The following is a 13,335-nucleotide window of genomic DNA, read 5'->3' as shown; positions in this document are numbered from 1 at the left end:
AACCCTTTGTTTTATTGTTTGCCTTTTCCCAGTCTTCCCAAATTTGGCCAAGTTAAGACTCAGACTTGGCAGGACTTAGCTGCTAAATATACCTAAAATTCTACTGACACTGGGTATGCTCTAAGCTAGAGCTGAGCAAACTGTTGTTTGGAAATATAAGTTTGGTGTGTTTAAGAGGCACCAAACGCAAAAAGTAAAGAAAGTCTCTCCTATATTCTTTACTTGCCTCTCATTGACAGCTAAGCAGCAGCAGCACAGGAGAAGCTGGTAAGGTGCCAGGGTGTGTTATGGAAAGAGGGGGAAAACTGGCACTATCTAGGTAAGACGGCAGACTCAATTAAGAAGTCAGGACAAGAGGACTCGAACTAGGAGCCAGGGGAAGTGAACACTGGGGAGGATAGGTATAAAAGACTAGACAAGGAGCTTAAGAGGAAGAAGCCTGAAAATGGCTGGACAAAGACTCATTCAGATACGAAGTCTGAGGAACAGACAGAGAGGTTAGAAAGGAAAGGGCAGAAATACTTCTACACAATACTTTCCACAGGACTCTAACTTAAGTAGATGACTGCAATTTTGATACTGTTCTTTTCACTTAGGCTGTATATGCGCACATATGCACAAAATAAGTTACATATGTATTTCTCCCCCAACAAAAACAATGAGCAACTAGTATTTTTGTGGGGGATTTTTGGTCGTTTTTGGTGGTGGTTTTTTTTTTTTTTGGCGGGGGGAGGAGGGGGGTTAATAGCCTTATTCACTTCCTGGGGAGAACATCTAAATCAGACCGGCTGCTCTCCTACCACTCTTTCAGCAGCCAAGAGGAGCTGCCAGTTATTTTTTACATAGGAGAGGAAAAGCCCAGCTCTGTTCTCTTCTAACCTGTCTTCTCCACTGCTGCAACACCAGCATTAAGGAAGGAGTAAAGGAAAACCTTGGAGCTCTCTACTACAGTGGTGTCACGCCTACTGGCTGTGGGCACTGCTTATTAGCTTTTAAATTTGTAAAACGAAAAAATATTATTTAAGGAAAAAATTCAACTTGTGATTGTTATGCTCTGAATCCTGACTTAATTTTTTGGTGTTTATATTAATGCAGGTACAGGAAGGTAAGAAAAAGGAGTTAAATAGCTGAAGGAAGAAGAAAAAGAATAAAAGAAAAATAAAGTATTTGACAACTGAAACAGAAAATACTTTCCTACTGTTCTTTCAATCATTGCTACCAAAATGTTATGGAACCACGAAAAAAAAAGGGAAACTAACCCATCAGATAATTTAGTGGAATTCACTAATAACTAAGGACCAATTTACGTACAGGCAACTGCCAGATCTCATCTTTCTCTCTTGCAAATCTATGCACAATTATTTTGTCACAACCCTCCAATTCTCCCCATTCCCTCATCTACTTCTTTGTGACGTTTCAGCCACTGTCATCAGCAGTTTAGATAGCTGAGTGATAAGAGCTTTTTGAACTAAGACATTCAACTGGTTATTCCAAATAATAATAATAATGTTCTTATTATATACATATCATTACCATATATACTGAGTTAAGATAAATCCTGAAAAAGATACACATGTATATGCAAAAAGTAATCCTTCAAGTCAATTCTGATTTATAAATGTGTGTAAAATTTGGAAACTGACTCAATAAAAAGGTTAATTGGCAAAACAAAGCTCAACTCTGTTGTGCGGAAGATGTATTTACTGTTTGGCATATGCAATATTGGGGGGCAAGGGGGGGCACTCATGATGATCCTATTGAGAAAGATAAAAATGTAAAAGTAAGAGAACTCACCAGTATCATTAGCTAGGGAAGCAGGATCAGAAGCACCAAGAGTGGCCTCAAACTCTTCCTGGAGACGATAAGCTCTTTGAAGAAGGGATTCAAGCTTATGAATGAACTCAGCACTAATGATATCCTGCAAACATAATGGAATTAGACTATAAGCAAACAGGAACTCGTACATCTTTCTAGGGTACAGGTTGTAGCCGTGTTGGTCTAAGGACACAGGCAGACAAGGTTCTTTGGGTAAATCTTATATCTTTTATTAGACCAACCCAAATAGTTGGAAAAATTCTTCTTTGCAAGCTTATGGGTATAAATACCCTTAGTCAGAGGAAGCATCAGCAGTTGGTGCATGCCCTTCAAGTGCAGTTATTTTTATAATTTTAAAAATATTAAGCTTCAAAGAGCTCATAGTACTCCATTAACTGTCCATTAAAACAGAAGTGGAAAGAGTAATATCAGATAGGATATGCATCTAGGATGCCTAAATTACCAAGCATACATGCCTATTAAGTAAAATAACACCTGCATTAAAAAAAATAAATAAACCAAGGAAAAAAAAAAAGGAAATTATTACTAATATCAGTTTTTTACACTAGTGATTATGAACACCTAGGATAACCCGGGTGTTTGCTCTGGCATTTTAGGCTAGAATCTGTACGAACAAAAGTTAAACAAAGTAAAATTCAATTCCACTTTATTGCAATATTTACAAATGAATCTTTCTTCCCAGGAACAGCTTTTACTGCATAGTTACAGTCATCAATTCTTTTTACATAGGAAAGAAGTGACCTAGGGATTTGCTGTAGGGAACTTGCTGACGGAATTATGATGGTAAGACTGATAGTAGTAGTGGTGGTAGTGGTAGTAGTAAACAATGAATAATACTGAGAGAGCACTGATTGTCTAGCAAAATAGGATTGGGGGAAAAAGGTATGGTAGGGAGGTCCTCTGAGTGCAGGTATTCCAAGCAGCAAGCTTGAATTGAGGGAGTTAGTTTCATTATCACAGCAGAAGCTGAAAATATTTAGTTGTCAGTGTGATCTGATCTGGCTAAGCAGAAACTAAATAGCACAGTTTAATGCTTACTTCTACGCTCTCTTCTGCGATGGCGTCTCCTGCTCCTAGTTTGATGGAACTACAACTTGCTTCATCTTCAGCTTGTCTGGTACGGAAAGTCAGTGCCTGCTCCCACCGACGTAGTGCCTCTTCAAAAAGCTCCATACCTTAAAAAAAACCCCAAATAAACAACATCTCCATTCTATTAAAATAAAAGTTTCTGGGTGTGTCTACATGTGCATTAGATCAGGCATCTACACGCCTAAGGAAGCAGAAGCAGATTTGCTACCAATGCCAGCAAACTGCTTTTGCTTCCTGGGGCATTGCAATGGGCCCCTGCTGCCACCAGGGGGAGCTCTGGGCTTCCCCTGGGTGCTAGCCCAGGGGTTGGCAGGGAGCACCAGGCCAGGAGACAGCTTGCTGTCTCCTGACTGTGGCTGGGACCTGGGTGATTGCTTGCTGCAGGAGCAGAGACAAAGTCCATCTGTCCCAGCAACTGGGAGCTCCCAGCCCTGGCTCCCTGATCGGGTTAAGGGACTTGGAAAAAGCTTTAGGGGTGGGGCAGGTTCTAGGCCCCTGCCCCAATTCTGCTGGTGGTGCAGCTGGCAGTGAGCCCCTGGATGAGTGGAGATTCCCCGTTGAAGGCTCGCTACCAGATGCCCTACTGACAGATTGGGGCATGGGGCTGGGACCTGCCTCACCCCTGCAGCTCTTTCCAAGCCCCATGCCTCAATTGCCCAGTTGGGGCGCAGGGCTGGGACCTGCCCCTGACCGAAACAGTTCCCAGCCCCTGGCTACATAATTATAGGGTGGGGGCTGGAGAGCCTGTTCCCTGCTCAGCTCTGCAATTTTCCAATCCCCACTCCTTGATCAAGATATGGAGCAGCGGAATTGTAATGAACTCCAACCTGCTCCCTGAATGGTCCTAGACCTGAGCTTTTATTTGTCTGCAGGGAAGCACAGTTGCATGTAGAGCCTTTTATTGTTACTAATGATAACAAATTCCAGTTACCGGGACGCTCATAGTTTCCAGCAGCCTGGGGAGTCTGGAAGCTGCTTCCTGCCCTGGGTTTCCTGCATGCCAGGAGTTTTTCCCTGCTGCAGCAGTCACTTTCAGAGAAGCTCCCACTTCTCTTGCCCTCATGTTCTTTTGATTTGAATTTTCCATCAGCTACCAACTGGTCTGGGTTTCTCTCTCTCTCTCTCTGCTTTGATTTTTTTTTTTGGTTTTGTTTTTTTTTTGCTCCCATTCTTGGAGAGGAGGCATACATACCTAGTTCATCACGGGGGCACAGAAGGGAATTGGTGAGTATTTATTCACCAAGGCGCCCCCGGGGGTTACAAGAAATAATGGCCACAAGCTAGCAGAGAGCAGATTTAGACTGGACATTAGGAAGAACTTCTTCACAGTTCGAGTGGGCAAGGTCTGGAACGGGCTCCCAAGGGAGGTGGTGCTCTCCCCTACCCTGGGGGTCTTCAAGAGGAGGTTGGATAGGCATCTAGCTGGGGTCATCTAGACCCAGCACTCTTCCCTGCCTATGCAGGGGGTCGGACTCGATGATCTATTGAGGTCCCTTCCGACCCTAACATCTATGAATCTATACGAAGATCTCAGAGCCTTGGAGTGGGGGGCCTTGGAGCTCTCTGCTGCCTCCAGTGGCAGAGCCTAACCTGGCAGCAGGCAGTTCCTGCGGGCAGGGAGCAATCTCCTGCCCTCCGGCGGCTGGCTGACCGGGAGCAAATTTGCTCCTGGTCAGGCTTCTACACAACCACTACTGAGCAGTTAGCAATTACAAGTAAAATTTGCTACTTGCATTTGCAGGTAGCAAATTTACCTACCTGAAAACACAAGTAGCAAATTTACTCACGATTAGCAAGGTTTATTGTGCAGTAAGGATGTGCACGTGTAGATGCATATGCTTACTGCCCAGTAAACTATGCTACTTCACACTCAAGTGTCTTGTGTAGACACACACTCTGCATCTTTTTTCAGTGTTTCCAACCAACCATGGGTATAAAAGGCTTAAATACATCATGCTTGGAAAGCTTTTCTTTTCTCTCTTAAAAAAAAAGAATGTAAATTTCTAGTAGAAACCAGAAGGAAGTTCCTTACAGAGCAATGATAAAGCAACAAAGCAGTTCAGCAGGAATTTCTCTCTTTTACTTACTTTGTTACAGATAAGCCCCCACTCAGTTAATTACAACTGAAAGGTCAATTTCTTTATTTAAAAAAAAAAAAAATACATGTTTTTGCTTTACCAGGGAAACACTTCAGTTCACTCAGCAATAAAAATATCATTTCTCATCTTATCCAATTATCTTCAGATAAAATTGTTCCAACATTTTGGTATTCAAGATGTAGCAGGAAGAAGTTCCTTTATCATGTAGTAGAAAGATTAATAATCGCAGGACACCTTCAGACCCTATCATGACAATATTGCATAGAAATCATTTTACCATGAAACAAAGTAGCTGAAAATAGTTAGCAAAAAGCAAAACTTACAGGCATCACATTTTATTATAACCTACCCATTAAGTACAAGTTTTCAGGAGTAGTAACTGGAATATTCACAAGTTTAATATCATCTTCATCTGTTTTATCCCAGGAATTGGAATTGGCACAAACACAGCTGTGACAGGAGGTAGCACTTTGAACCTAAAAAAATTGGGTGCATTATTAAACAAAGACTTGATCTCTCTTGATGCAGTAGCATTTCCTCATGCAGCTACAAATCAGGGATACTTACCTAATTTCAGCAACAAATTATTTTTCAAAGCATGATGGTTCTGTTCAGATCAAGAGAAATGTTTCTTTGCAAACCTAACTCCAATATTAATAACTATGTCATGGATATGTTGATACTTAGTCTCACTAGCTAATTCATTTGTGAGACAAAATCAAATCAATAGTAACCCATTATCACACTGAGAAAATAATCAGTGATAAGAATCATTGTTCAAAACTGTTTAACAAACAATTATAAACTCATATGAAAAGTTTTTAAAATATACATATCTCTAAGCCTGTCATTTACCAGACAATGTCTATTGTTTGCTGTTAAGTATGTATACAATGCAAACTATCCCACTGATTTTTTTCTAACATTAGCTGAATTCATTACAAAATGAAAGGTGTCAATAAAACTCTATACATGTAAAAATGTGCATACACTAACAAGAGAACACATTCATCATGGCTTATGATCCCAATCTACCACCACAGTGGGGCAAAGGAGACACCTTCACTAAAGCACTAGCACTAACGTAACATAATGTGTAATATGTAATCCAAAGCCTCCTTTGGGAGTGGGTGAGCAGAGGGCACATAAATATTTAAGTTGCTGGGTGTGGACAGACTACAACTATTCCTCAGTTTCAGCTTTCATTTCATAAAAAAAAATAAAAATCCTGATTACTATGGAAACCACAAAGCAAGTGCAACTAATGTAGAGGCTCTCTGCACAACTTGACAGATGCCTATAACATGCAGGAGATGTGAAAGTCTCATTAACTGAGACTGGAAACTAAAACAATACACACATTCAAATGACCTGGGAGAATTCTCCCAGGTTTGCTCTTCTGGTAGACAAACTTATCCAGAGATGCCTGAACACACATTCACATGCTGAGCCCCTGAAGAACAGAGTTTTCTGTGCCGATGCTGTGCAGCCAGGGGCGCCCTGTGCACACATCTCAGGATGCTCTGCAGGCCCCCTCAGTTTGCCCAGAGACAGATAGCAGCAATACATAGGGCAGCCCTGATTGGCTGACCTAGATTGCTCAGGGTCAGCTTATGTTTTCCTGCAGCAAAATACAGAATTTGTAAATGGGGCGTTTTCTGCTCCCTGCTCAGTTGGAATAACAGAGTCTGCCAAGCTACACACTGTGTTCCTGGGCTGGGGGAGAACACAATTGTGGCTTCTCTCAGTAGGGTAAGTTGTATAGCCATTTACTCTCATAAGTGAAACTCTCCTGGAAGTGATTTCTCTCTCCTGGAGCATCCATTTTTCCTTTGAGAGAAAAGGCCTGAATATCTGTATATAGTACTTGTTGTTTCTCCTGGGAGAGAGCAGAGACTGTTTGTAGGTGGCTTAACTCAGATGCCAGTAATGACAGTGGCCAGAGTTAACACTGGACTACCAGACTTTTTCAAATGTGGAGAAGTTTATTATTAAGACCCCTGTACTAAAACTTGCTCGAATAAGGACAGCAGGCACAGAAGAGGAAAGAATTTCGTATGTGAGTCTTTAAAAACATGGGATAGTTGAAGTAGAGTGTAACTGGCTTCACTTTCTCCAACTGGGGGCAAGAGAAGAGGAAGAAGCTTCAGAAGTGGAGAAATTCCAAGTTAAATTTGATGATGAATGCCCAAATTATCTGATTCCATGGTAGCATAACCCCACAGAAGTCAAAAGAACCTAGTGAACATCCACAGCCTAAATGACACTGATCTTTACCATAGCATATACCAGGCATCTGTAGAAGAGAAAGAACTCCCCTTCTTACCAGAACTCAAACTGAGGGGCTGCTGCCAATTCCTTTCCTCCCTGGCTTTCTCTGAAAGGTTACAGAGAACTGTTTTTATTCTTACTGCTCCTTGCACAAGAGCTATCCAACCCCAGGGCTTCATGAGCTCCTCAGCTCATGTACTAATAGTTTACAACAGTGGTGTCAAATCACTTCAGGCTGGATCCAGACCACAGGCCAGATCCATGTGGTCAGAAGCAACTGTATGGAGCTGTGCCCAGCAGCACGGGTCTGGAGCCATGTGGCAGCACAGAACCCTGGCCAGCCTGCAGCACAAAGCAGGGGGCATGCAGCAGCATAAGGCTCTGGCTGGGCAGCAGCGCAGATCCAAAGGGGTGTGCCAGCATGGGAGTCTTCATTAGGGCAGCAGTGGGAGCTGGAGGGCTGGTGCTGACTGCCATGTCTACCAGGGTCCACAGATCCTGAATTCTGCAACAGGCCATACTTCCCAGCTTCTAGTAGCCCACCGAGCTAATGATGCACTAAATGGAACAGTTCTACAAGCTGAATCTGGCCTGCTGGCTGTATGCTTGATATACAGAACACAGAATTTGTTTCATTGCTCTTATTACAGAAAGTAAGCTAGACTTCCCCACAGATGCCATCTTTCTGCGTGCCTAGCATTCCTGGTACAGGCAAACCATATCAGGTCAATAGAAGCATTGAGTACATTCACAGTAGGCAGCACAATTTAAAGCTCAGAAGTCTGTTTAGTTTATTGTACAAGAAATCCTTAAAGATGGCTTATACTTACCGAGGCCAAACTCTGTACTGAACCAGAATATTTACTAAAAGGTCCTCCATTTGCATAGATACAAGACTGAGATCCTTTTTCTTTGGCTGAACTCAAAGAAAGGGTCAAGTTTTGTCTGCTACTGGAACAACTGGAACCTAACAAACAGAAACCAATTTTAAAACTTTTGCAATTGGAATCATTGTACCCAAGGTGCTTTGCCCAGAACTTTGTCTAATCCAGTACATTACTATAGTTAGTCCTGAACCACAATGAACCTTTCCTCACTTAAGTACTTACATATATGAATGCAGTTAGAACACCTGCAAGAACAATAGTTAGAACTTAATAAGTACATTAGTTGTATAAGCAATCACTCCATTTCTTTCAACGTTGGAGGGATTTTCAGAACATTTTGAAGCTTAACAGGCAATTGTTAGCTTTCGGCTTTGGATTCAAAGAGCATTTTCAAGAGATCATTAAAACATTAGCATTCAGAGCTATTCTTTGCCTAAGGTAAAACACCATTTTAATTTTTGTTTCTATGCTTTCTCTTCATTAGTATCACAAAACACACACATTTCTCTTTCCCATCCACTCACCCCTAAAATTAAAATGGAAATAGTTTTGGGTTTACTTCAATAATAATAATTTTCCCATGGAGAAGAAGAAAAATAAAAGGCACTTTTGGTTTTCCCCACGTACCTTTTTCCGATGCAGCCGTTTTTGTACATTCTAGCAAAAGATGGCCTGGTTCCCATGGTGACACTTTCCGGCTTTTCTTTCCTCGTCTTCTTTTAAAATGGCGGGCCAGAAAAATTACAGATACTGCACTCACTGCTGTTACTGCAAACAGCTTCTTCAACCCAGGAGAAAGCTTTATCTGAAATACATCAAGAGCACCTCTTCACTACGCAGTTATTATAGGGTGCTGCTCCTGGGTTGGCTAGCCTGGCCAGGGGAGCTAGTTACCCACCCACTTCTCAGTGAGAATGTAAGGTAATTCCACCCGCCATCACCCAGGTGCCCAGGACAAAAGTTCTGCTTCAGTTCACTAGGAAAGAATCAGAGTGACCAAGCTTATTGTAGTACAAGGAATCACGAGCAGGTATCCAGGTTTTCCATTTCCCATGGAAAAAAAAACAGATTTCCCTTTTATCAGAGAAAAACATGGATTTTACCTTTTAAAGGAGATGCACACAGACCTTGCTTTTTTGCAAACAGCTCTCCGCAGACTAGCAGAGTTCCAGCCTGCAAGGGGCTGCCGGGAACGGCAGGAGGGCAGGCTGGTAGGGGGCACCATGTGCATGTATGTGCACATGGCCTCCAGGCAGTCTGGAAAGCAGCTCCTACAGGTAAGTCTGGCAGAAGTGGGGAATTGAGGCCCTCACAGGGTCTCAAGTTGGGCAGGGCTGGGGCTGGTGCCAAGCCATGTGGTGCATGGGGCTTGGGGCTGCACTGTGTGATTGCAGGACTCTGGCAGGGAGTGGGACAGATCTGCAGGCAGCTTATCAAGGGGGCAGGGCTGGCTCCCTGTTGTTGTGCGCACTCCTGGGGGAGCACATACCCCACAGATGCAGGCTGCCCAGTGCAGGCTCAGAGTTCCCTGCCCTGCTGCCCTTCCCCAGGGCCTCCACTGCACAGCAGGTGGGACCTGGCGTAGTAAGGCAGAGCGGGGCTGGGTGGGGAAGCTCCTTGCCACTGTGAGCCCTGCACTGCACTGATGATGCAGCCCCTGACCTGGGTCAGACAGCTGAAAAGGCAGCATCCCCAACCTCATGTTTACTGACTGTATCTAAAGCAGAGGTGGGCAAAACATATTTCGTGGGCCAGATCTGGCCTGCCAAGGGATTTTTCTGGCCTGCAGCAAGTCCCTTGGCCCCACATGGCACTCTGTGCAGAGGGCAGCCTGAGATGTGGTGTATTGGGCTGCGGCAGTGCCATGGTTGGATTCACTTCTCAGATACCCCCACATAGATGACTCCTTCCAGCTGCCACTGCCAGTCTCTGCCACCACAGCTAGACCTGGCCCCGCTGCCTGGGTACCCCAACCTGTCTGCCCCACACACACCACTGGGGGTACCAGATGAAGTAGATGGGCAGAGCCTCCATGGAGACTGGCCTGGGACCCACATGGGCAAGGTCTGCATTTGGACAGATGGGATGTGGTCGTGGAAGGGCGGGGAGTGGCATCTGGGAGCAGGATGGACAGGCAGGGTCAAGGCCAGCATTGGGATGAGGAGGCAGTTGCAGTGTCCAGGACAGAGCCACAATCCACTGCCTGCACATTCCTGCAATGCGCCAATTCCATGGGCAGGAGCATGCAGGAAGTGGATAAAAGCTCTGCCCTCAGCCCCAGCCTGACTCTGTCAGTACCCCATACTCCTCATCCCATCCCCAACCCTGCCTGCTCATCCTGCTCCAGGCCCACCCACAGCCCCCATCTGCCTGACCAAGCATGCCACGAATGGCACGTGCCCCTGGTGGCTGTGGGGGCACAGCTGTCCTGGCGGCAGCAGGAGCACAGCAACAGTGGTGGTAAGCTGGGAGCTCCCACAGACGCTGACAACACTGTCCACCCACAGGTGCTCCCGGCAGCCAGGGGCAATCATGGACCACTCGCAGACACCACTGGCGGTGTCGGTGGCAGGCTGGCGAGTGGCAACTGCCTGCAGGCGGGGGGTGCACTGTCATACTCAGGGGGTGCACGTGCACCCACATGCACCCCCTATGCGTCGCCCTTGAAGCCTGCCCTGCCCATGTGGGTCTCGGGCCAACCTCCACGGCGACCCTGGGATTGCTGGGCAGTGAGAGCACAGGGCCGGGCTACAGGGCAAAGCCACAGAGAGTTTTGGTGAGTATTTGTGAGCAGTGGGAAGGGAAGAGTGTGGGGGGGAGTGTGGGGGGAATGTTGACCCAACCCATAACAGCACACCCAAACTCCCCCAGTGACCCTCCTGCCCAAATAATTACCCACTCCTAATCTAAACCAAAGCAGAGGATTTAGTTCAGGTATTAAAACATAAAATTTACTTTAATGCTTAAAAAAAAAAAAATCACTCGCTGTAAAAACAGTAAAGATACAGTAATACTGTACAAAAGATTAAATTAAGAAAAATATTACACCTAAGTTCATATTCATTTCATATAATAATTATAAATGCATTTACAAATGCATTTCAACCAAGTAGACACTACATTTCAGAGGTTTTAATAACTGCAACTAGATGTTCCGTGACTTTTTTTCCATCCCACTGGACATGCAGAAGATGGTAAACAAGTGAACAGACACACACTGGTATCTCCAGGGATGTATAATTAATCCCAGAGTTAATACAAGACTTGAGAGATGCAGGAGCTCTAGAAAAACCACTGCAGCAATACAGAACACGCAATGTGAGCTCTTGGTAAGGAATTTATTTTTTCCATGTTGGAAAAATTAAAAGTCCTGGGGTAGTCACATGAGAGACAATAAGAATATTCACTCTTCTTAATATTTGTACTAAAACATGTATATGTATGTATGTGTATGTATATGTATGTACACATTTATATTTATGTAATACGATAAAGATGTTTCAGGCAGCTTGTATTATTAAACATAAAACAGGGCTTTATCAATGCCACTGGCTTTGGACAGGTATTAAGATTTAATGCTTAGGGATCTGGGTTTTCTGTTTCCTGCAGAAAAATATGGATTTCCCCTTTAAATAAGAAAAATGTGGATTTTCCCCTTTGAAGGAGGAAACCACAGATTTTCCCTTTTGCAAACAGCTCTCTGCTGGTGGGCAGAGTTCCAGCCTGCAAGAGCTACCTGCAAAAGGTCAGGAAACCCTAAGCCCTGTCTGCAGAGGGTGGGGCAAAGCCTGAGAATCTGAGACCAGCCAGTGCTGGCTCAGACTGACTTTCCCTCCTGCAGCCATTGGGGTAAGTAGAGCTTTTGAGGTCTGGGGGGTGACTGGGGGCCCTGCAAAGAGGATTAAAGTAGCAGCAGGGTCTACGTGTGTGTGCGTATGTGATAGGCTGGGGGTGGAAACAGGGAAGGGTCTGCAAGAAAGAAAGATGGGGTGGGGAGGTGCTCCAGGTAAAAGTGGCCACTAGAACTGGGCCTGGAGACCCCCTGCCCTCCTAGAGCTGCCTGTGCAGAGGGAGACTAGCATAGAAGAGAAGGGGCTTGTCCAGCCAGAGGCAGGCCCAGTCCAGTCCAGTCCCTGAGCCCTGTCAAGGGCTTCCCAGGAAGGTTATGGAGACCACTGGGCCCTGGGCACAGGGAGCAGAAGAGCAAGGGCCAGCACTGCTCAGAGCCACAAAGCATCAGGCAGGATAGCTTCAGCTGGACCTGTGGCCTGGTGCAGTGGGGGCGCTGCTGCTGCCAGGAGGAAGCAAGTCGGGGGCAGTCAAGGGGTGCTGGTCAGGAGTGAGGGGCAACAGCAGGGGCACAGCAACAGCGAATCAGTGATGCTCTGTGCCACAAAACAGCTGTGGGGACAGCTGCAGCTGGACCTGTGTCCTCGTGAGGGAAAGGGGCAGGAGGTGCTCCGATTTTCTATAATAAAAAATACCAAAATCAAATGCCAAAGTTTATAGGTATTTAGAATTTATTTTATTATAATGACTGAGGCACTGGTAGGCTTCCACGCTGCTTTAAACTGGTAAATATATCAATAAAACATTGTGTTCAGCCGATACCTATATATATAGTGGCATTCCATTTTAATGGCAGAAAAAACCATGAATTTGTGGGGTTTTAATCAGAGAATTTTGAATTTTTAAACGGAGAAAAACAGGATCCGCATTAATGACTCAGTAACATCTTTCCTCTTAAAAAAGTGCCAGAGTCCTGATGATGGATCATATTTTGCTTAAAATCACACCTGTCAGGATGGCTGCATGGATTAAATAAAGAACAAGCTCACAATCTCCCTCCTTATATTAACAGAAAAGTAGCATCTTTTTCAACACACTACAGCATAGAATGTGGACTTTTTCTGTCAATAAGAAATATGGAAGCAGTTTTCCCATTTCACAAAGCTTAGAGTTATTTAAGCAGGTTTGATTTCACGGTGTTGCTCAGAAACATGCCCTAGTTATATCTGACAGAGAACTGCCTCCTCCTTTGGCTGTAGTCAAAGCAGAAATATTGATTCTCCACCCTAACTTTCTATTAAAGAATGTTCCAGGGACACGTTCCCCTGCAGACAGGGAGTGTCAACTCCATGATGCTGCTCAGC

At 44.6% G+C, this 13,335-nt stretch overlaps 1 protein-coding gene across 1 annotated transcript in view; it reads right to left on the bottom strand.

Moving 5' to 3' along the window:
* Window positions 1-13,335, bottom strand: part of MIGA1 (mitoguardin 1) — a 58,754-nt gene that overhangs the window by 43,892 nt on the left and 1,527 nt on the right. The window contains exons 3-7 of the mRNA XM_006021602.3: window positions 8,810-8,987; window positions 8,126-8,262; window positions 5,374-5,500; window positions 2,875-3,011; window positions 1,795-1,918 (exon numbers count right to left, since the gene is read on the bottom strand). Of these exons, the coding sequence (XP_006021664.1) occupies window positions 1,795-1,918; window positions 2,875-3,011; window positions 5,374-5,500; window positions 8,126-8,262; window positions 8,810-8,987 (703 nt within the window). The remainder of the gene's footprint in view (window positions 1-1,794; window positions 1,919-2,874; window positions 3,012-5,373; window positions 5,501-8,125; window positions 8,263-8,809; window positions 8,988-13,335) is intronic.

This window comes from Alligator sinensis, unplaced genomic scaffold (assembly GCF_000455745.1).
Source record: "Alligator sinensis unplaced genomic scaffold, ASM45574v1 scaffold952_1, whole genome shotgun sequence".
Classification (NCBI taxonomy): Eukaryota; Metazoa; Chordata; order Crocodylia; family Alligatoridae; genus Alligator; species Alligator sinensis.
This window is presented reverse-complemented; position numbering and strand designations above follow the sequence as displayed.